This window comes from Ursus maritimus, unplaced genomic scaffold (genome assembly GCF_017311325.1).
Source record: "Ursus maritimus isolate PB19 unplaced genomic scaffold, ASM1731132v1 scaffold_24, whole genome shotgun sequence".
NCBI classification, from domain to species: Eukaryota; Metazoa; Chordata; class Mammalia; order Carnivora; family Ursidae; genus Ursus; species Ursus maritimus.
The window spans coordinates 39,254,663-39,278,375 of record NW_024424897.1 but is presented as its reverse complement, the minus strand read 5'-3'; the positions used below and the strand labels follow the sequence as shown (position 1 = coordinate 39,278,375).

At 39.6% G+C, this 23,713-nt stretch overlaps 1 protein-coding gene across 6 annotated transcripts in view; it reads left to right on the top strand.

Annotated features, from left to right (window-relative positions):
* RHOT1 (ras homolog family member T1) overlaps positions 1–23,713 on the top strand; it is a 57,652-nt gene that overhangs the window by 12,433 nt on the left and 21,506 nt on the right. For 5 of the 6 annotated variants that reach the window (XM_040641012.1, XM_040641010.1, XM_040641011.1 and 2 more), the window contains exons 2-13: positions 3,426–3,484; positions 5,126–5,207; positions 8,334–8,377; positions 8,688–8,741; positions 8,873–8,925; positions 12,740–12,848; positions 13,166–13,267; positions 18,342–18,440; positions 18,976–19,084; positions 19,862–19,982; positions 22,171–22,255; positions 22,618–22,763. In XM_040641012.1, the coding sequence (XP_040496946.1) occupies positions 3,426–3,484; positions 5,126–5,207; positions 8,334–8,377; positions 8,688–8,741; positions 8,873–8,925; positions 12,740–12,848; positions 13,166–13,267; positions 18,342–18,440; positions 18,976–19,084; positions 19,862–19,982; positions 22,171–22,255; positions 22,618–22,763 (1,063 nt within the window). The remainder of the gene's footprint in view (positions 1–3,425; positions 3,485–5,125; positions 5,208–8,333; positions 8,378–8,687; positions 8,742–8,872; positions 8,926–12,739; positions 12,849–13,165; positions 13,268–18,341; positions 18,441–18,975; positions 19,085–19,861; positions 19,983–22,170; positions 22,256–22,617; positions 22,764–23,713) is intronic. The other variant, XM_040641015.1, reaches the window with a different exon arrangement.

Below are 23,713 nucleotides of genomic sequence, written 5' to 3'. Positions count from 1 at the left end.
CTGCAGACACCACCTCCTCCAAAGTGATGATAGTTAACATCACCAGTAATGGAACAAATTGACATCATCTCCCTGCTGCTGTGATGCACCGTGAGGGATACAGTATCAGTTCNATTCCTGCCCAGAATGCAAAACCTGAAATTAATTATTAGGTACCAGCATACAAACCCAATTGAGAGATAATCTACAAATTAAATGACTTGTTTTTTGTTTTTTTATTTTAATGCTGAGGCCATGAAAGATAAAAACAATTGAGGAACTCTTCCAGACTAAAGACAAAGGAGACATGATGACCAAATGCAACATTTGATCCTGGGGGAAGAAAAAGATTTTTCTTTTCCATAAAATGTGGTGATGGGTCAAATGGTGAGATGTGAAATAAGGTCAACAGAGTAGATAATTGCACTACGTTAGTGTTAATTTCCTGATCTTGAGAGTGCAACATGGTTATGGAAGAGAATGATCTTGTTTTTAGGAAATACATACTAAGGTGCTTAAGGGTAAAGGGGCATCATGTCTACAACTTAAATGGCTTTAAAAATATAGAGGGGAGGGGGAGGGAGAGGAAATGAATGATAATGCAAATGTGGTATAATGTTAACATTTGAGGGATTTGGTTGAAGAATAGTTATGACTCCTTTGTACTATTTTTGCAGTGTTTCTGTAAGTCTGATACTTTCTCAAAATAAGTTAAAAAAAAGAAAAGTGGAACCAGAGCTGCTAGATTAGTCACCAGTGAATCAGTGAATATTTTAATTAATTTATATAGTATTTGTGTATGTAGTGCTTGCTGACTTTAGGGGCTATCATTCCTTCTCTGTATTATTGTCTTAATATATATATGTGTGTGTATATATATGTATATATATATATATTTTTTTTTTAAGATTTTATTTATTTGAGGGGCACCTGGGTGGCTAGTCGGTTAAGTGTCTGCCTTCCGCACAGGTCATGATTCCAGGGGTCCTGGGATCAAGCCCCGCGTCAGGCTCTCTGCTCAGCGGGGAGTCTGTTTATCCCTTTCCCTCTGCCTGCTGCTCCCCCTGCTTGTGAACTCTCTTTCTCTCTCTCTCTGTAAAATAAATAAATAAATTCTTTAAAAAGATTGCATTTATTTGAGAGAGAGAGTGAGTGAGAGAGAGAGCACAAGCAGAGGGAGCAGCAGGCCGAGGGACAGGGAGAAGAAGCAGGCTCCCCACTGAGTAGGGAGCCCGATGTGGGTCTCGATCCCAGGACCCTGGGATCATGCATGACCTGAGCCAAAGGCAGACATCTAACAGACTGAGCCACCCAGGCCTCCCATGTCTTCATATTTTTCTAAAGTATGTCATAGGAAAGAGATAGAACACTGGCTTAGCCATCAGAAGATGGGTTATTCTCTTAAGTCTGCAAGTGAGTTTTTAGTGAGATCTTGAGAAATCACTGTTTCTGGGTCCCAGGTTCTTCATCTGAAAATGTGTGCAGGGGGCTGGATAAGCTGACATTGATAACTGGATTCTAGCAGTTCTGTGATGATGGGCTCTGGATCCACTGACATGGTTGGAACTCAGAGAGGTGTTATCTTATAGTCAGAAATCGGAGCTAGAAGATACCTGTCAGATGGTCTACTCTGAGCCTCCACTAGCAACACTCAACTTGTTTGCAGCACACCCTCTAGGTTGTTTTTACCAGTACTCTTTTTCCCAGCCATTCATCATTTTTCCAGAGACTTGTGGTGTTTTTTTTTTTTAAGATTTTATTTATTTATTTGACAGAGAGAGAGACAGCCAGCGAGAGAGGGAACACAAGCAGGGGGAATGGGAGAGGAAGAAGCAGGCTTCCAGCGGAGCAGGGAGCCTGGTGCGGGGCTTGATCCCAGGACCCTGGGATCACGCCCTGAGCCGAAGGCAGACGCTTAACGATTGAGCCACCCAGGCGCCCCTTGACTTGTGCTTTTAGTCACCCTTTCTTTTAGTCATTTAAAAAAAAGGAATGTGTGGGGCGCCTGGGTGGCACAGCGGTTAAGCGTCTGCCTTTGGCTCAGGGCGTGATCCCGGCGTTATGGGATCGAGCCCCACATCAGGCTCCTCTGCTATGAGCCTGCTTCTTCCTCTCCCATTCCCCCTGCTTGTGTTCCCTCTCTCGCTGACTGTCTCTATCTCTGTAGAATAAATAAATAAAATCTTTAAAAAAAAAAAAAAGGAATGTGGCTTTTCTTCACTTCAGAATTTTCCAGTTCTCTCATATTTTGGCTTTACCTTTGGAAACCAGTTTGCTGTTATGGCAGACAGTAATAGGCAGGTGGATTGTTTTCGTCTAGAATCACAAAAAGATTTGGCTGATGCGGTTGAATGTATATGATCAGAAAGTGATGGGAATAGAAATGAAATTTCCGAATGAAAATGAAGATTTTTAAGTGTGTGCATTAAAAATCTTGCTAGGTTAGAAAATATAAGAGGAAAGTTACTTTTGCTCTTACTAAGCTTTTCCATATGATACCCTAAAAAAGAAAGAATGTGAGGATGTCCAAAGCAGACACACTGATCTTCTGTTGGTGAGGATGTAAATTAGTTTGTCCCTTTTTAGAGGTGATTTAACAATATTTATTAAAAATAAAGAAGATTATGCATGCTAACCTGAGTTCACTTCTAGGAATTTGTCCTGGAAAAATATTCATTGCAGCACTGTTTATAAAGGCAAAAGCTTGAACAGAGCTCATTGTTAGGAGACTGCATTAATAAATTAGGACATGTCTTATGTTGGATTCTTCTACAACTGTCAAAAAATAATGTAAAAGGTTTTTCATGCTAATATAAAATGGATTTCCTGTTGCTATTTTTAAAAATTGTGATAAAATATATAAGATGTATGATTTGACATTTTAACCATTTTTGAGGGTACGGTTAAGGGGCATTAAATACATTCACAGTGTTGTGTAATCATCAGGACTTTTTCTATCTAAAACTCTTCCATTATCCCCAATAAAAACTCTGTGTCCATTACATAATAACTGCCCCTTCACCCCTCCCAGGAAATTGTTACGTATGGACATGGAATACCGCCCAAGTACATACTTAAATGATAAGAGAAGACTGTAAAATAGTAGGACTGCCGTGATTATACTGGTAGACTGTGTGGTGAATTGTTATAATAATATAAGCAAAGAAAAAATCTGGGAGACTACATATACTAAACTGATAAAGAGGGATGTGAAAGAAGATTTTTACTTTTATATATTTTGGTAATTTTTTCGTTTTAAGCAATGGGCATGCATAACTTTTCTAAGCAGAAAAAAAAGATACTTTAAGCGCTGTACTAAAACTGGGTGATTTGGATGCCTCTGATTTTGGCTAATGAATGACCAGCTCTGCTGTGTGGTTGCTGAATTTGAGCTTACGTAGAACTTAAGCATTTTATTACTGAAATAATGATGTTTGTTTTCACAGCTAGAGTTGGGAAGACATCACTGATTATGTCTCTGGTCAGTGAAGAATTCCCAGAAGAGGTAAACAGTTTTATGTCTTTTCTGTATTTAAAATCTTTTAAATTTATCAAAATTGAGTTAAAGTGAGATAAATTCTGCACTTTTTTGGCATGTGTTTCCTTTCTGACAGTTGTGACTTTAAAAGGGCTCATATTAGTTTATGCGAGACATCCCTGAAATGTCGTGCAGGAGCAAGAATCACACCAGATCTGAGTTCACCTAAGTCCTTTGCCTTTCCTCCTTTTGATCTTGGCTAGACATTTATCATCTCTGTGCCTTAGTTGTCTCATCTGTAAAATGGGAGCTGGAAGGGATGTTAAGATCATCTAAGCTGTTAATCCTTTCTTAAAAATAAAATGTTATTCATAACCCCAAAATATAAAACAGGTGAGTATTCCTTTAGTTGAAGTAAGGGCTTGAAAAGTCTGGCTGGCTCCCCACCTGCCTTCCATCTGACACTCCCCAGTCTTTGAGGCATTAGAACCCCTAGGTTTCTGACCACGTATTTGAGAACCTTTAATATTATCCACTGCGTCATTTTACAAGCCTCTGCCTACCTCAAAGGATTGTTTTGTGTCTCAAATGAGGTAAGCTTAATTATAGTAGAGTACCACCAAAAGTAAGGTGGTTTTATGATTACTGGCAATATATTTGTGTTCCAGAATGAGGGACTGTTGGCTAAGGTCTTATGTATAGTTAGAATTTTGTTTTGGGGAATGGGACTGATGCAAATGGGATGAACACTATTTATTCTCTTCACATAGTTGGTATTATTAGCCCCACAGTTTGCATTTCCCCTTACCTTAATCTTGTTTAGTTAGGAATATCTGTATAATTTCATTGTTCAGACAGGAATTTGGTACATTATATGGTAGTGTTTTCAAACAATTCCAAGTGCCACATGATCGTTCATTGTTTCTTTTGCTTTTTTTTCCCTCTTAAATAAGATACTGAAATAAGTAATTACTTAATTTGTGAAATGAAGTATATTATCGTATGATCACTCGGAGTATAATACCTAAAAGTTTTCTACGATCGTTTAACTGAGTTTAGAATTATCATTTTAGCATAGTCCTCTTGGGTATGGATAAGAGGTTTTTAATTGGTTTAAAAAATCATACAGTCTTTCTAAAAAAAATGCACTCATTAAACAAGGCTTATATAGCCAATCAGTTATCTTCTAGAAGAAATTAATTTTGGTAATGTATTGTTTTATTTGAGAATTGCTTTCGATTAACATAGCTCCTCATTTGTAGAGTATCTTAAGCAGTCAACAAAATGGAATAAAAACAGCCTTTTAAAAATCAGATGTTTGAAACACCAAATTAAGTACTGTTTTAGGCTGCATTAGATCTGAAGTACCCTTCATATGTCCTGTGCCCACACAAGTAGAAATGTGCATACTTTTTAAAAAGAAGTGTTTATTGGGGCGCCTGGATGACTCAGTTGGTGAGCAGGTCAGCTCAGGTCTTGATCTTAGGGTTGTGGGCTCAAGCACAAAAATAAGCATTTAAAAGTGTAATAAATCTTGAAAGGGTAGGTATGGGTGGAAGGGGCTAATATATAGATGAATTTACATGATCTGTTAACAGGTTTGATTGATAATATCCAAAGTTTTTTGTTTTTTGTTTTTTTCTTTTCTATACTTGTTTGCAAATGAAGGTTCCTCCCCGGGCAGAAGAAATTACCATTCCAGCTGATGTCACCCCTGAGAGAGTTCCAACACACATCGTAGATTACTCAGGTAATGAATATCCTCTTGTGGGTGAAGCTGCAGGTTAATTTAATAGTCCTCAAAAAAGGTATACATACTGAGCTTTAAAATATATTCCAGAATAGGTGTTCCTTTTTCTCTAGCAATAAATAATCATGTACTATTCTCGTCTCATTTATATCTCCCTGCCAGCCCCCACCCCATACCGCATATAAAGCCTCTGTCTTGTAGTTCTTGTCCCAGATTTACTAAGTTGGATTCCATAATAATGAAAAGGAAAGAGTGATGGTAAATGACAAGTAGTAGATAAATCATTACCCTCCTTGACTTGGCATGTTTGCAGAGATAAGTTCTGGATTAATTTTGTTATCAGGCATTCAGGAATGCTCTGATGATGTAGAAAGAGTTCTGAATTTGAGAATTTGTTGAGTTCTAAATTTGTTCTTTAATTTATCAGCCTTTGTCCCCTCCCCCAAATAATAGTTAAAACAGTTGTCAGCTTGCTTACTTTATATGATAATAAAAGCACATTTGTATTGCTTTTAATAATTTAAAATTTTTCTACCCACTAGTACTTACATTTTTTTTCTTTCAAAGATTTTATTTATTTATTTGACAGCCAGAGGGAGAGAGAGAGGGAGTGGCAGGCAGAGGGAGAAGCAGGCTCCCCCCTGAGCAGAGAGCCTGAAGTGGGGCTCCATCCCAGGACTCTGGGATCATGACCTAAGCTGAAGGCAGATGCTTAACCAACTGAACCACCCAGGCGCCCCTAGGACTTACTTTTTTTTTTTTTTTTAAGTTTTTTTTATTTATTTATTCGACAGAGATGGAGACAGCCAGCGAGAGAGGGAACACAAGCAGAGGGAGTGGGAGAGGGAGAAACAGACTCACAGCAGAGGAGCCCGATGTGGGGCTCGATCCCAGAACACCGGGATCACGCCCTGAGCCGAAGGCAGGCGCCTAACCGCTGTGCCACCAAGGCGCCCCTTAGGACTTACTTTTTAATCACTAAATTATTTTGCTGTGTTCTGAGACTTCTTTTAAAAAAGGGGGGGGTGCCTGGCTGGTTCAGTCGGTAGAGAATGTGACTCTTGATCTTGGGGTTGTGAGTTTGAGCCCCACACTGGGAGTCGGTTGTGACAGATATACACTCTGATGGGGGATATTCATAATGTGGGAAGCTATGTGGGGGTGGGAGGTATATGGGAAGTCTCTGTACCTTCCACTCCGTTCTGCTATGCATTTAAAACTGCTCTAAAAAATAAAATCTATTTGTAAGAATGGCATAACTCCATTGGTAATACTTTGTTTTCCTAAGCTGGTGTTCCACATATTCTAAAAGTAAAATATTAGACTGTGCAGTCTGATACATAGGACTATTGAACACTTAAAACCTGGCTAGTCTAAGCTGAAGTGTGCTGTAAGTATAAAATACAGGTGGAATTAGAAGACTTGGTGTGAGAAAAAGAATGTAAATCTCATTAATAATTCTTGTGTTGCGTACATGTTGAAATTTTAATATTTTATTAAATATTAAATATCTTGGGTTAAATAAAAATGTACTTTTACCTGTTCCTTTTTTACTTTTTGAGGGGAAGGGGCACAGGGAGAGGGAGAGAGAGAATCTTAAGCAGGCTCCGCACCCATTGCAGAACCTGACATGGGGCTCGATCCCACAACCCTGAGATCATGACCTGAGCCAGAATCAAGAGTCAGACTCTTGAGCCACCCACGCACCCCATCCTTTTGACTTTTTTTAATGTGACTACCAGAACATTAAAAATGACATACACGGCTTGCTCACCCAGCTGCTAGACAGCACTATACCAGAAGCTGAGGGGGTTGGACGCTTTCTGGGGCAGTCAGCCTTATAACCTGCTTCGTTTACAAAATTACTCTTTTTCAGCATTGGAATTGAAGCCTTTTCCCATTCATTACTCAACATAAGAAAAGATACTTAAAATATGGCCAGTTATTTAACATAAATTAAAATACCATTGTACTCGTTTATGGTATTAGTTTGTATGTCAGAAATAACAGGCGTTCTGGGGGAAAATATTTAACACAAGGTGATCTAAATTAATATGTCGGTTATTGCTTTCCTCTTCATTTGTATGCTTTTTTAAAAAAAAGATATATTTATTTATTTGAGAGAGAGTGAGCGAGCGCACAAGCCAGAGGGGCAGAAGGAGAGGGAGAGGGGGCGCCTGGGTGGCACAGCGGTTAAGCGTCTGCCTTCGGCTCAGGGCGTGATCCCGGCGTTGTGGGATCGAGCCCCACATCAGGCTCCTCTGCTATGAGCCTGCTTCTTCCTCTCCCACTCCCCCCGCTTGTGTTCCCTCTCTCCCTGGCTGTCTCTATCTCTGTCGAATAAATAAATAAAATCTTAAAAAAAAAAAAGGAGAGGGAGAGAATCTCAAGCAGACTCCTCGCTGAGTGCAGAGCTCGACACAGGGCTCAGTCTCCTGACCCTGATATCATGACCTGAGCCGAAATCCAAAGTTGGATGCTAAACTGACTGTGCCACCCAAGCACCCCGTTCATTTGTATGCTTTTTCATCATAGCTATGACCATGCACATCCCCTGCACTGTGGGGTTATACGCACATCCACCATTTGAGACCCATTCCGGCCAGAGATATGTGCTAGAAAGGGAATTCTTGACTCTTCACTCCCATGCTTGGGTTTTGTTTCTGGGGCCTGCTGTCTTGAGATACAAGCTCTTAAGCTTGTATTGCCCCGATTCTCACCTGGCCTTCTGACCCTGTGTGGATGGACTCTTTGTCTGGGCTTCTGACCACAGCACCTAGTCTTCTAGCTTGGGTTTCTGATCTCTTTGGCCTGACCCTTCTCAACTCTGGGTCAGATGCTGGCCTAGATTTATCACACAATGCCTTCTGCTCTTGGTGCCTGACTTATCCTCTGGTAGACTTGTCTGCCAGTGCCAGCCAGCTCCCTTATCGTAGTCCAGCTCTCTCCTTTCCCTGGCTTGCCCTTGTCTTAGCCACCTCATCTGGCTCTACGCTGTGTAAATCACATGAGCGATGGGGGGTGTTGGATGCGTGCCGCGTACATGTCAGCTAGGCCATTAGCTTTTATGAAAATGTTTAAAATAAAGATAAAATAATGAACATTTTTTGACTTTGTTATTTGTAGAAGCAGAACAGAGTGATGAACAGCTTCATCAAGAGATATCACAGGTGAGTTAAAGAAATAGCTGTAGGTCTTTTTGGTGGGAAAACAGTGATGATTTTGTGAGTCTGTCTTTTTATTTTCTCACTTAGGTCTTTTCAGTTCTTTGTTGTTAACTGCTGCCTTTGAGTATGTATTTTTGCAGTAAGTCCTTAGGAACTTCTGACTCTTAGAGGCATGCTAAATGTGGGGGTTTTTTTAGGTTTCAAATTTTATTCTTCCTTTGGCCCAAATATGTTAACTAGCTGGTAATTCAATGCTACTGTTTACATTTGTGTTGTTTAAAAATACCATTAATTTCTTAATTTTTTCTTGTAGGCTAACGTCATCTGCATAGTTTATGCTGTTAACAACAAGCATTCTATTGATAAGGTATGAGCGTGTGACTTTTTTCACTGTATCTCGTTAAATTTCAATGGGGGCACTTTTAAAATTGATCCTCAATTTAGAGTTTTCAGATAAGATCCTCATTGTGGCTTAGCTCTTCTTAATTTTCTTTTTAGGTAACAAGCCGATGGATTCCTCTCATAAATGAAAGAACGGACAAAGACAGCAGGTATTTTTTTCTTTTCTCTGAAACTTTGTATATTGAAAATTTCAAACTTAAAGAAAAGTTGCAAGAAATAGTACAGTGAACACCTGTAAATCCTTCACTTACATCTACTAGTTAACCTTTGCCACATTTGCTTTACCTATAGGTCTTTCTCTGTTTATAGACACACATCGGTTTTGGGAGGAATTATTTGAGGCAGCACATATATTTGTGAGCAAAGCAGAAAATAGTACCAGAACTAAAATGATTGACAACTTCTGACATGAAATATTTTGATCATTAATCTTACATAATTTCTCACACCACTGCTAAAGAAGTCTCCACTTTAGAAGTCCTCTTCTATTGTCTGTGCCTTCTCTGTGGAGGTGCCCCTTGCGTGAGGAACGACTTCCCCCTGTCACTGATTGCTCACAGGTTGTGTGTATGAGGGCGCAGGACTGGGAGGAGAGTGAGTGCCCTCTGACATCTGGCTTATCCGCTTGACTTCACTGAGCCTTCCTTCCTTTCTGTAGGGCAGAAAAGACTAACGCCTGTCTTGACTGCCTGTGGCAATTTTGAGAATCCGCTGAAATAATGCACTTGTACTGCTTTATAAGTTCTCTAAAGAACACTAGAGGTCTTTATTTAGGAATGCATAGAGGGAGATTTCTTCGAAATTCTTTGGAAGATACACATGTGATAGGGAGAAGTAAGAGAACACAACTTCTGTATTTTTCATATGAACGGAATGATAGTTCTGGGTTATAAGTGTTTTCAGTTTTAAGTCCAAATGGAAACCAAAAATTTTTCTTGCAGTATTATTTAATGGAACATGTCATTTATGAGGCATTTTTAAATGTTAGGGAAATCAGACTAATGTCTGTGTATTGCACCCATCTGGCCCTTTATTTACTTTTTTAGATTTCTCTGTTGGTTGGACATTTTTCTGCCTTGAAACTGTAAAGACTTGGTTCTGAACAGATGGACGTGGTCATTGGCCCCGCCTCATGTATTTATGGAGGGGGACTTTGTGACTGAGATGGCATTGTATATGCTGTGTCTTGCAGCGCTGAGGGCTCCTCTTTGTCATAGTTTTAAACTTTGAAGTGACTTCTTGACAAGGTAGAAAAGAGACAGTGACCCCGTAGAGCTACGCTCTCCAGCGTAGTAGACTCTAGTCAGGTGGGGCGATTTAACTTCAAATTAAGTAAAACTAAATAAAACTAAAAGTTCAGTTCCTTGGTTCCATGCAGCCACGTTTCAGGTGCTCAGGAGCCACTTGTGGCTGGTGGTTACAGTAATGGACAGTACAGATGAAGATCGTTTCCAGCAACACGGAAGGGTGTATGGGATAGGGCTGCCTTGGAGGGGTCCACGGCTGTATGCTCCTGTCACTGGCTCTTCTTGCTGCACACGTGAGCTGTTTCCACAGGGGACTCTTCAGAGAAGGCAGTTTTTCTGGGATCTATCAAGCACCAGATTGGAGCCCTGAGTTAAAAAAAAAATTAGTTTCACCATGACAGCTTCCTGAAATTCTGTGGCTAGTTTTGTGGCCCTTTTGGTATCTGAAAGTAGCTTTTAACATTTGAAGATCAATTTGAGCTTTCTCAGATGTGGCTGGGTTTTTTTTCCCTCTTCGAACCATATAAGCATACTTAACTTTTCTTGGGCTTGACTTGTCCCAAGGGGGCCTGTTTCTTTGCTATATGGACCTTACACTTTCCCAGTAACTTCTTTCCTGAGCCTCATACCTTAAGATAATTATATTTGTTGCACATATATTTTCCGTAGGACTTGCATGGACTGTTGTCACAGTGGTTCTTAATCGGGGGTGCCCATCACTTTCACCTGAGGTACTTTCAAAGAATATAGGTGCCTTTTCCCCACCCCTGGAGTTTTAGAATCTGTAGGTGTGGAGTAGGGCTTGGACATGTGTATTTTTTTAAGCTCCATAAATTATTTTGTATACATCTTAAGTCGTAAACCACTACATTTTTGGAGACCCTCCTGTCTTTGTTAGAAATGAAGCATGAGAGACTATGGACTCTGGGAAACAAACTGAGGGCCTCAGAGGGGAGGGGGTGGGGGAATGGGCTAGGCCGGTGATGGGTAGTAAGGAGGGCACGTATTGCATGGTGCACTGGGTGTTATACGCAAGTAATGAACCATCGAACTGTACATCGGAAACCGGGGATGTACTGTATGGTGACTAACATAATATAATAAAAAAACATTAAAAAAAAAAGATTATAAAATGGAAACAAAGGATTCACATGCTCACGGACACATGTTATAGTTAGCATCTTAATAAACCGGTTTTTCTAAAAAAAAAAAAAAAAAACTACGTTTGGGTGACATAGTGGGCCAGTCCCTTCACGCGTAACCGTACTAGGGGAGTAAATGGATGCGCACAGAATTTCTCTTGCTATCTGGAGTTCCAGCAAGATGATTTACTTTCTCTCCAAGCTCTCTTGCAGGATGTACAAATAACAGTTCCCTGCTAGTGTAGCTCCCGTTGATAATCCCCGTTTGGATTTCTGATAGGCCTGTCAGATTTAACTTGTCTGAAACAAAATCCTTAATTCCCTGCCTACTCCCCCCACCCCCAAAATCAATCTTTTCTGACTCAGGAGATCAACTCATTTTGTCCAGCCGGAAACCTGTGTATTTTTCTTGATTTCTGCCTTGCCCTCAGCAGACGCTCAACCGCTGTGCCACCCAGGCGCCCCCCCATTCAGATTTCTGATACCCCAGGCACCCCCCTTTTAAAAAGCTTTTTATTGTTGAAAAAAAATCAGGCATATAACAAAAGTAAAGAGGATCGTCTAATGATTCCCTCTGTGTCTGTCACCGGCTTCAACAGTTATCAGTTTGTGGCCAGTCTTGTTTCATTTATTACCCCTTCCATTGGGATCATTTTGAACAAATCATACTGTCAGTATCTCAATCTGTATCTCTGAAAGGCAACATATGACTCATTTTTAAATGTTGATCAGATCATATTGTGCCCCTACTCATAATTCTTCACTGACTTCCGTTTTATTTTACCATTACAATGCACACTCCTTACCTCACCCCCTGTGTCTGGCCTTTGCTCTTCTTTCCAACCCCGTTACATACCTCTTCCCCTTTGCTTAGTACTCTCTAGCCGCTCTGACATTTTTCTGTTCTTTGGACTCACCAGGGTGTTTTTTCAGTTTGAGCCCTTTGTACACACTGTCCCTTCTTCCTGCTGAGCTCTTTTCTGGCTCTTCACAGGGCCCATTTCATCTCATCCTTCACTCCTTGGCTCACATGCCACTTTGTCAGAGAGATTTTCCCCTGATTACCATATAATTAGCCCCTTCCCATGACTCTGTCCGTATCCCCCTATTTACTCTCTTCATTGCATTTATGGAATTGGAAAGTGTATTGTTTGTTTGCTTATTGTCCATTTTCTGATTTTCACTATTAGAATGGGCAGGACCTTGTCTGTCTTATATCCTTTAATGCTTAAAACAGTACCTGGCTTATAAGAAGTACTCAGTAGGGGCGCCTCGCGGCTCAGTCAGAAGAGCATGCTACTCTTAATCTTGGGGTCATGAGTTCAAGACCCAGGTTGGGTGTAGAGATTACTAAAGAAAATAAATCAACTTTAAAAAAATTAAAAAAAAAAAAGTACTCCATAAATATTTTTGAATATGAACATGCTGTCTAGGGGACTGGCACTGACTACACTAGAGGGTTCGTGTTGGGGGGATTCAGTAAAGCTAATTAGAATGGGTTATTATATACTTTGAAGTAGATATTTAAAGTCTTTTGCTTTCCTTATTATTGCAATATATCCTGTTTATTTCAGGCTGCCTTTGATATTGGTTGGGAACAAATCTGATCTGGTGGAATATAGTAGTATGGAGACCATCCTTCCCATTATGAACCAGTACACAGAAATAGAAACCTGTGTGGAGGTATGCCTTACCATTTGATTTAGAAATTTGCTGCTGGTGCATTCTCACTAAACCGTGGTTTGAAATAGGATGTGAGAAGGTGTGGGATGGAATAAATTTCCCGCTGTTTGTGAAGTCATGTAAACCAAATACAACAGAGAACTTGGAATTGGCCTCTGAGTTCTTTGTAGACATTAATATTATGATTTCAACAAAGAAAAAAGTATTTTTCAGTTTCTTCAAGCAATCTTGTTATTACCTTACACTGATAGTTTAAAAATTGTTTTTGGCTCCCATAATTGCTTTCAGAGTATAAAATTTTTAAACTTTTTTTTCAGTGTTCAGCAAAAAACCTGAAGAACATATCAGAGCTCTTTTATTATGCACAGAAAGCTGTTCTTCATCCTACAGGGCCGCTATACTGTCCAGAAGAGAAAGAGGTAACCACCTACCCCCCAGGCTGTGTTAGTAGGAGCTGGAATGTGTAGGTAGTAACTTTAGTAGTGATTTTTGGCGCTCTTAAGTATTGTTCTAAACTCCTGAAATTTAAATTTATTGTCTATTAAACAATTACATTTTCTAGATACTTGAAAGACATTCATGTTAAATACTGTGAATAGTATTCCAGGTCAAATAGTGTTTCAGGAACTGCCATTAAAACAAACAGAAGAATTGGCAACAATAACAGCAAAGTCTGAAGACTTACCTAATACTCTACTTACTTTGCTAGTATAAAGTTCTCACACTTAAAAACACACACAAATGAAAACCTTGTGTAATGATTTGACATGGGTACAGCATGTAACACAATTTGAACATTCCTTTTTGTTTCATGGCTAAGAAACTGTAATATCTAAAATTTAATACTTGCTATAGCCTTTTTTCTTTTTTAAAAAAATTTATGTATTTGTTTTTTAATTCCAGTATAATTAATGTACAGCGATGTATTAGTTTCAGGTGTACAATATAGTGATTTAGCAGTTCTGTACGTTACTCAGTGCTCATCCTGATAAATGTACCCTAGGGGCACCTGAGTGGCTCAGTCGGTTAAGCATCTGCCTTCGGCTCGGGTCATGATTCCAGGGTCTTGGGATCTAGCCCTGTGTTGGGCTCCCTGTTCAGCAGGGAGCCTGCTTCTCCCTCTCCCTCTGCCATTCCCCCTACTTGTCCTCTCTGGCTCTATCTCTCTGTCAAATAAATAAATAAAATATTTAAAACTAAATGAATGAATGAATGAATGAACCCTTAATACCCTTCACCTATTTGCCATAGACTTTTTTTTTTTTAAGAGTTCTTTGTTTATGTGTGCACGAGCTGGGGGAAGGGCAGAGGGAGAGGGAGAGAGAAAGAATCTTCAAGCTGACTCCACGCTGAGCACAGAACCTGATGCGGGGCTTGATCCCAGAACCCTGAGATCACGACCTGAGCCGAAACCCAGAGTTGGCCACTCGACTGACTGAGCCACCCAGGCGCCCCTGCCATAGACTTGTATGGACATACCGCATTTTGTTTCTTTACCATTCATCTGGTGATTGACATTTGGGTTGTTTCCATTTTTTGATCATTGTGAGTAGAGTTGCTATTAACATTCATACGAAAGTTGAATACCTGTTTTCATTTCTTTTGAGTGTATACTGAGGAGTGAATTGCTAGGTCACATGGTAGTTCTGTTAAACCATTGAGGAATCACCAAACTGAATGGGCCGTTTCCCCACGTCTTTGCCATGCCAACACTTGCTATTTTCCTTTTTGTGTGTCTGTGTGTGCACTTTATTATAGCCATCCTAGTCGTGGTGGTGGTTTTGATTTGCATTTCCCTGTTACCTAATGATGTGAAACGTCCTCTCATGTGCTTCTTGGCCATTTGTATATGGAGAAATGTTTATTTAAGTCTTTGCCCATGTCTTGGGTTGCCTTCTTATTGTTGAGTTTCTAAGAAATAAAAAGTTGCAGATTTTTTCTAAGAAAAGTTTAGTATCGGTGAGTGGCTGGCAGACCTTGACCTATGGGCCAAATTGGCCTGCCACCTGTTTTTGTACAGCCTGTGAGCTAAAAATTTATATAGTACATGTTTTTCAATGATTGAAAAAAAAATCTGAAGAAATAATATTTTGTTATATGGGAAAATCATATGACTTTCAAATTTCATCATTCATAAATAACATTTTACTGCAACACAGCCACACTCATTCCTTTATGTTTGTCTGTGACTGCTTTCGTGCTGCGAAGGCACGAGTAGCTGCACCAGAGCCCGTGCGCAGTGCCCTCCCTTCTCCCTGCTGCCCGGGGCACTGCTGATCGCATGACCCAGTTATGACTTGACAGTGTGAGTACCATGTGTGCCCCGGTACCTAAGCATCTTACTGTTTTATTAATCAGTGCATTACCTCGCATGCCAGAACAAAAGAAATTATATGGCAAAGCAGATAGATTTTCTGGGCCCAGACTCCAGGTCTAGCATTGTTCTTTGAGGGACTTTGACGCAAATGCAAAGGAATTTTCCGTGTTTTGTAATCCATTTGACTGTGCACTTGAGCTTCCTTCTCACCTTCAGTTGGAACTGATTAATCTGTAGTGTAATGACGCGCAAACAGGAAAATATCAAGAAAAGAATCTCCTGTAATTGTATAAATACCTTCCAAGCAGTTCACATGCTCAGTTAAAATGCTCTGTTTCTGGCTATGTGTCAGTATTGGCCATATGTATCTACAAAATGATTTTCAAGGATGAAATATGTACATCTCATTGCAGATCAGCATTAACAGATGAGCACTTTCCGTCTTCATGATAGAGAACACTAACTTTGAACCCTAATGAAACAAAATGGCATTTCTCCAAAAAGAGTTCTATTTTTCTTATTAGTAGACTTGTATAGCAAATTTATGCTCCCTTATTATTACATTTTGAATTCTGTCAATAAAAACTTCCTGGAAATTTGATTCTCTCTTGCTATATAATGTATAAATACCTATATGATATTCCTGATTTTGCCTGTTGGTCTCCAAAGCCTAAAATATTTGCTATGTGGCGCTTCACAGAAAAAGTGCTGCTGACCCCTGGTATAAGTAATTAATCTGAGTTATCCCTTAATCTGACCCTGATTTACTCTTCCTTAATCCTGGTTTACTGTTCCAGAATTGGAGTGCTTCCGCTCTTAGTCCAGTATTTCCCTAATTTGCGTCATGATAGTCACTAGGCACACTTCTTAAAAACGACAATTCCATTCTGATTCAGCCAGGTACATTATCTTATGATCAAGGAAATTTGGGAAAGTCTCATACTATAGAGATTTACCTGAGGCCTTGGCCTAGTGGTACATTAAATGCCCTCTATTAGTTTGTTCTCAGTGCTTTAATTGCTACTTTTTTCCTAGGCCTATTATTAGTTCTGCTAATCTGCTTATCGCTCCTTCCCCTCCCCCAGTCCCAGAGACTCAAAGTTCTACCACCATCTGTTACTTGTTTCTTACAGGGACCTGCCTGAGATAAAGTGTGTAACTTTTAGAAACAATCTTGTTTTAGACAAGTATAAGCTTTGAGTCTAAGCTTATACCAGCACCATTTATGTAGACAACAATAATAAACTTTTTTTTTTTTTTCCCCTAAGTAAACTGCCCCCAACACGGGACTGGAAATCATGACCCTGAGATCAAGAGCTGCACCCTCTACCAACTGAGCCAGCCAGGCGCCCCAACAAGAAACTTTCAACACAGGGGGCGCCTGGCCGGCTCAGTGGGTTGAGCCTCCTACCCTTGATTTCAGCTCAGGGTTGTGAGATTCAGCACAGAGCCTTCTTAAGATGCTCTCTTCCTCTGCCCCTCCACCCCAGGTCGTGGGTGCACGCGTGTGCACATGCTCTCTCTCTTTCCCTCTCTCTCAAAAATAAATAAATACATGTAAAAAAAAAACCAAAACAAAACGTTTAACACGGATTTGAGGTGGAATCATCAAAAAAATAATATTCAAGATTAAAGCCTGATGATTAATTTAAAATTAATTCTGGTGATGATGGACTCTGTATGGCCCATGGAGTCCTCTGCTTACCTAATAATGAAAAAGATGTGACTTGTATAATAATGTTTATTGTGCGGGCGCCTGGGTGGCACAGCGGTTAAGCGTCTGCCTTCGGCTCAGGGCATGATCCCGGCGTTATGGGATCGAGCCCCACATCAGGCTCCTCCGCTATGAGCCTGCTTCTTCCTCTCCCACTCCCTCTGCTTGTGTTCTCTCTCTTGCTGGCTGTCTCTATCTCTGTCGAATAAATAAATAAAATCTTTAAGAAAAAAAAATGTTTATTGTGAGGGTTTCAGTTACTCATATGCAAAATGAATTTTTTTGTTACTGTAAAAATTTTTTACAGCTTTATTGAAATATAATTCTTAATACCTTTCAAACATAGTCATATTTTGGTGTTATATTTTAAGGTAGTTCCTATTTAAATACTGTATTGAGCCAATAGCTTATACCACTTAGCTTCTTTTTTTTTTTTTTTTTAAGATTTTTATTTATTTATTTGTCAGCACAAGCAGGGGAGCAGCAGGCAGAGGGAGAAGCAGGATCCCTGCTGAGCAAGGAACCTGATGTGGGACTCAATACCAGGACTCTGGGATCATGATCTGAGCTGAAAGCAGATGCTTGACCGACTGAGCCATGTAGGCATCCTAGACCACTTCAGCTTGTGATACATTTCAAGCTGTAGTGAAAAATGCATCACTTTATTTTTCTTCAAATTACCTTTTTTAAATGTAGCTTTTTATGATGTGAGGAAAAACCACTTGCACAAAATAAAGTTATTTTTAGATTCTATTTTTTACATCATTCTAGCTATTTCTACCTTTTGAAACATTTAGGTTATTATATGACAGGTTTTTAAAAATGTGAGTAAATAAAGTATAACAATGTCATCTTTATTAATTTTGGATATCTAATATTAGGATCACATTTATAGAAGTTATATCTTACTATTCTTTAAGTAAAAAATCACCCATACTTGTAGACTTTTTAGCTTATGGCCCACTTAATACTCTTTTTTTTTTTTTTTAAAGAATTTATTTATTTGACAGAACAAGCAGGGGGAGCAGGAGAGGGAGAGGGAAAAGCAGGCTCCCCACTGAGCAGGGAGCCCGATGCGGGTCTCGATCCCAGGACCCTGGGATCATGACCTGAGCTGAAGGCAGACGCTTAACGACTGAGCCAGCCAGGTACCCCTCAGGATTATTCTTTTTTTTTTAAAGATTTTATTTATTTATTTGACAGAGATAGAGACAGCCAGCGAGAGAGGGAACACAAGCAGGGGGAGTGGGAGAGGAAGAAGCAGGCTCATAGCGGAAGAGCCTGATGTGGGGCTCGATCCCAGATCGCCAGGATCACGCCCTGAGCCGAAGGCAGACGCTTAACCTCTGTGCCACCCAGGCGCCCCTCTCAGGATTATTCTTAACGTTACTTATGAAAGTCATATTTTGAAATCCCAACTGTCTTAATTAACAGAATTGTTTCTTTTTTCAATGATATATAGATGAAACCAGCCTGTATAAAAGCCCTCACCCGTATATTTAAAATATCTGATCAAGATAACGATGGCACTCTCAATGATGCTGAACTCAACTTCTTTCAGGTAGCCCTCTTCTTCTTCAGGCATTTCCGTATCTTGGGTGGGGGGTTGTTGGGAAATTTATAAAAATATTATTAGCTTAAAGCATGTTATGTTGATAAGCATGTCTCTTTCATGTAAAATTGTCTTTCCCCTCAAGCTATTTAAGTCTTCAGCTGGGGTTTACAACTCTCCTAGCATAGGAATTAAGGGGACTCTTTGACCATGTCGTTTCATGGTATATAGTGGGTGTATTAAAGATGACTTGAAGTTTGAACTCTGAATTATTTTTTCTTTCTTGGTTTTGTATAATATGGGTAAACAAAGAGCTGTGTGTTTTAGAAATGCTACGGAGAGAGTAGGGAAAGTTTCTTTCCTTCTACATATGACATGTTTTAAATAAATAATGCAAAGCAGAGATGATCCTATTCTAATTTAAGATTTGGGGTTTTTTTTTTTTTCGTTACAACTGATTTAATGTTTTGTAGACTGATGTTTTATATTTTTTGTGGTTTTAATGCTGTTTTGTTTTTAAATTTATTTTCATGCTTTTTGCTAGAGAATTTGTTTCAATACTCCATTAGCTCCCCAAGCTCTGGAAGATGTCAAGAATGTCGTCCGGAAACATATAAGTGATGGTGTGGCTGACAGTGGATTGACATTGAAAGGTGAGTGAATGGTGTTTTCCCCCCTTTTAAACTTCATGTTTTCAGTCTTTGGCAGAAGGTGAAGGTCTTAATAGCATTATATATACTTTAAGGAAATGTTAGTATTTAGTAATAGGCCTAAGATCTAACTTGGTTATTAAGAGTTACAAGAGACAGGCCACTGATGGAGATAATTATCCTTATTGTCAGCATAAATTAGAAGTGGGGAAATCGCTCGGATCTTAGGAAGGCAGAGGACCGTCTGAGGGGCAGAGATTTCTGGGACAAATAAACTTATCTTAAAATTCTTAACTACTTAAAAGCATCCTTTCAATATAAATTATTTTCAGGGCAGACATTTTGTCTACCAGTCACATTTACCAAGTACAAAATGTTCCTTGTAGAATATATTATCGAGCCGCAGTGAAATAAGAGATGAACTTGAAAACCACTGTTTTCCGTTACAGAAATAGGTTCAAAATCTATAAAAGGACTTCATTTATTTTTATCACGTACCTTTGTGAATGTCAGTGTATTCCTCGGGATGCATGTTTGGCCCTTTTAGCCATCGCCATCTCTTGCTGACCTGGGAGTATGTGTATGTGTGCAGTGACTCTGAAGTCAGCTCTGTCTCATTGGCAGCTTGATGAGGTTTGTTTTGATTTCACTTCCAGTATGCAAAGCATACGTGTCTGTTCACGGTTCTAGCTCTTGCCATTACGTGTTACGTGCTTTTCTCGCTCGTGACTTGGTACCCTTACTCACATCACCTGTACTTACTGATTTATTTTATTTCAGGTTTCCTTTTCTTACACACACTTTTTATCCAGAGAGGGAGACACGAAACCACTTGGACTGTGCTCCGACGATTTGGCTATGATGATGATCTGGATTTGACACCCGAGTATTTATTCCCCTTGTATGTACCTTTGGCTTTCTAATTGATTTTGCTTGCCAAGTATTTTTAAGTTTTATTTAGCACACAATTTAGATAGGTTTTGAGCTACTCAGAACTAATTTAGATTTACAGAGAGGTTTCTAGCAGGGTTTGTCAGCCTCGGCACAGTTGACATTTTAGAACAGACGACTCTCTGTTGTAGAGTCTGCCCCGTGTATAATAGGATGTTTAGCACATCCTTAGTTGCCAGTAACACCTCCTCCCCCAGCTGTGACAACTGAACACGTCCAGTGTCTCTAGAAATTGCCAAATGTTCCTTCAGGAGTGAAATCGTCCCCAGTTGAGAGCCCCCGATTTATAGCATGGCATAAATTTTTCCTCTTCTTCTCATGGGGAGTAAGAGTATCTTTTTTTATTCATCTCACTGAGGAAGGAGATAACAGATGCTGGACAAACTTGCATTTGGAATCAAGACGTCAGAGTATATTGGTTTACTTTCCTCTCCTTCTCCTCTGTGAGTTTTATGGCCATTTCTTAGCTCAGGATGAAATAAGTTAATTTTTCCTGAATAGCCTGTTTAAGAATTTTGTGGTTCTGTTTGTGGTTGTTATCCTGTGCTAATGCTCTGTGTAAGTTGTGTTTGTTTAAAATGGACGCACTGTCGCCTGAAACAGGAGACTGCCTTGCTGTGTGTTGTCTCTCCTGTACTCCAGGGACATAGGCTTTTCAGGGAAGTAACGTCCCAAGATCTGGCCTTTTGGGTCTTCAGCCTTTCTTCTTTCCTTTTTCTTTGGCACACTGTCTTCATATTGGCCCTTTTTATTTTATCATAGCACCCCTAGCTATCTATGTAAGGGTTTATAAAGACTCTTGTTTTTTTCATTTATCATCGTGGAGAAAGCAGAGTTCTTTCCGGCTGGATTCCTGGTCCATTAATCAGGTCTAAGTTGAAACTTCTCCTGTCAAAGTTACTAAATCTTGGCTCGAGTAATTTCCCAGATTTTTCAGTAAAAAACATATTGAATGAATAAATTTGTCCCGGGACCTTTTGTTAAGTTTTCTTTTCTGGGCCATTAACATGGGTAGGTAAATTCTACAGGAAGTTGCATATTATTTTCTTAAGCATGACAGTAAGAAAGCTCCATTGCTTAGGGCTTTGTGGCTCACACTAATCTCTCTCAGTTTCTGTCTGCCTTTCGTTTTCTGTAGAATAGCCTTGTAGAGCTACCACTTGGATCTTTCTAGCCTTCTTATTAAACTGTCTCCTTCTGTCCTTCATACTGCTACTAGATTAGTAGGTATATAAATACAGATTTGCCCATGTCACTTCCCTTAGAGCCAGGATAAAGCTCAGGCTTCTTAACCTGTTATACAAGGTCATTCATGATCTGCTCTGCTCATGCTTCACTCCCTGCCTTCATTCGAGAAGTAAATGCTACTATTCAACTATTTTTAGTCTACCAATCATCTGTTGTTTCGGGCTTCAGGCTTTCGCCCAGGGATTCTCACTTTTCCCCTCCCTCTCCCCCAACCTAATTACTGCCTCTTATCCTTCAAGTCTCCAAGTCAGGTGATAGTGTCTGTCAGCAGGACTGACACCTTCCCACCCCCATGTCAGAGATGTCCCCTTTCGTGTGGGCCCCCGTAGCATCCTTGGCTTACCCATATCCCCCGCTTGCCTCATTCTGTTGTGATAGTTAGGTTGTCTGTTTGCGGTCTGTCTCCTACTTGAATGTGGTTCCCTAGAGGTAGGGGGCTTGTCTTGTTTTCATGTCCCTAGTGCTTAGCTCAGTGTCTTTGAACTGAACTTAGGATGGGTCAAACGTCAAATCAGGCAGGGATAACTTCTTTACATCATTTTCAGCTCATTACAATGTTGACATAAGCCATAATTACGGCTTACAGTTTGTTTATAAGGAGAACAAACCTGTTACGGTGTAATTGGTGTTACTTGTAAAATTTTTATTTCAACCTGCCATTCAGAAATGTAAGAAAACTTTATATGTCAGCTCAGAATGAGTGTTATTACAGCTCTTCTGAGGATTGCCATGACTTTCCCTAGGAAGGTCTATATGGCTTCAGCAAAGGTATTTTATAAGTGGTGTCATCCCACAAAAAAAAGACTTGTTGCAATTTTATATTCATTTCTTAAATTATTTTAATATTTGGTTAATGATTTATTTTACTCTTAAATTTTTTTTGTCAATAGGCTAAAAATACCTCCGGATTGCACTACTGAATTGAATCATCATGCATATTTGTTTCTCCAGAGCACCTTTGACAAGCATGATTTGGTAAGCTTTTAGCTGCAGTTTTCCATGATTGTAATAAAATATTTTTCTGTAAATGATTTAACTCTGTTCCCTCAGCTAGGGGATGCTCATGTCACATAGCCAAAAAATTGCTCAAACTTCTTAAGTTAGACTAGCAAAAATTCTGTTAATTTACTTTCATTATTTTCTCAAGATGAAAAAGTCTGGTTTCTGACAGATTTGTATATAGATTCTCTCTCATATACATGAGAGAAATTTTCTCGAGAAAATGTAAAATTTCATTTGTTTTTAGAAGCATAGTTTTACTAGACTGGGGGCTCTGTGTTTGGAAATTATTCTCTTAGATATCTAAACATTTTGTGTACTTCTTTGTGTATCCTCAGGATAGAGACTGTGCTTTGTCACCTGATGAGCTTAAAGATTTATTTAAAGTTTTCCCTTACATACCGTGGGGGCCAGATGTGAATAACACAGTTTGTACAAATGAAAGAGGCTGGATAACTTACCAGGGATTTCTTTCCCAGTGGACGTGAGTACAGAGCTCACCTGTTTCCTTTACAGTTACAGCCAGTTTAAAATTACGACACGTCGGGGCGCCTGCGTGGCGCAGTCGTTAAGCGTCTGCCTTCGGCTCAGGGCGTGATCCCAGCGTTCTGGGATCGAGCCCCACATCAGGCTTCTCCAGTAGGAGCCTGCTTCTTCCTCTCCCACTCCCCCTGCTTGTGTTCCCTCTCTCGCTGGCTGTCTCTCTCTGTCAAATTAATAAATAAAATCTTTAAAAAAAAAAATTACGACATGTCACATTCATCATTTTGTAAGTTGGTCAGGTCTTAACAAAATGCTTCAATCGTAACTGCCTGTGAGCAGGATTTATAGTGCTTGCTGCTGTGTCTAAGATGAACTTTAGATGTTCTGTCAATTTATCAGGAGGGTCATGTTTGCTTTCGGATGATGTACAGGGAAACAGTCGTAAGTCTTATTACATCAAAACCAAACTAGATTCTAATACTTTTTTGATTAAGGGAATTGGAAACCTCATTGCTATTACACAATTCTTAACACTTCCAGAATATGGGGAGAGTATATTTTACTCGACACTGAAGACTTATTTGAGGGTTTTTTTTTCTTGTTGTTTGTTTCTAATGCACTTCTTAGTGTGGGTTTTTCTACAATCTTCCTACAGCGTAGTACACATTGTATCCAGGACGCTGAAGACCTCCCTTGGTCACACATGATGACATTATTACCTTAGCCTTAGTGAGGCTAACTTTCTCAACACCAGGACCTTGTCTTTTTTCACATCACAAGAAGGGCTAACTAATTTCAAGTGCCTTCCAGTTATTTTTGCACCTTTTGCAAACCTTTTCCGATTTAATTATCAAGTCCTCATCCAGCCAGGATTTGCAGTACGCTGTGTAGCTTGGGAAGCAGATAGTATAAAATATCCTTAGATTTTGCCAGCATCTCACTGCTCATCTA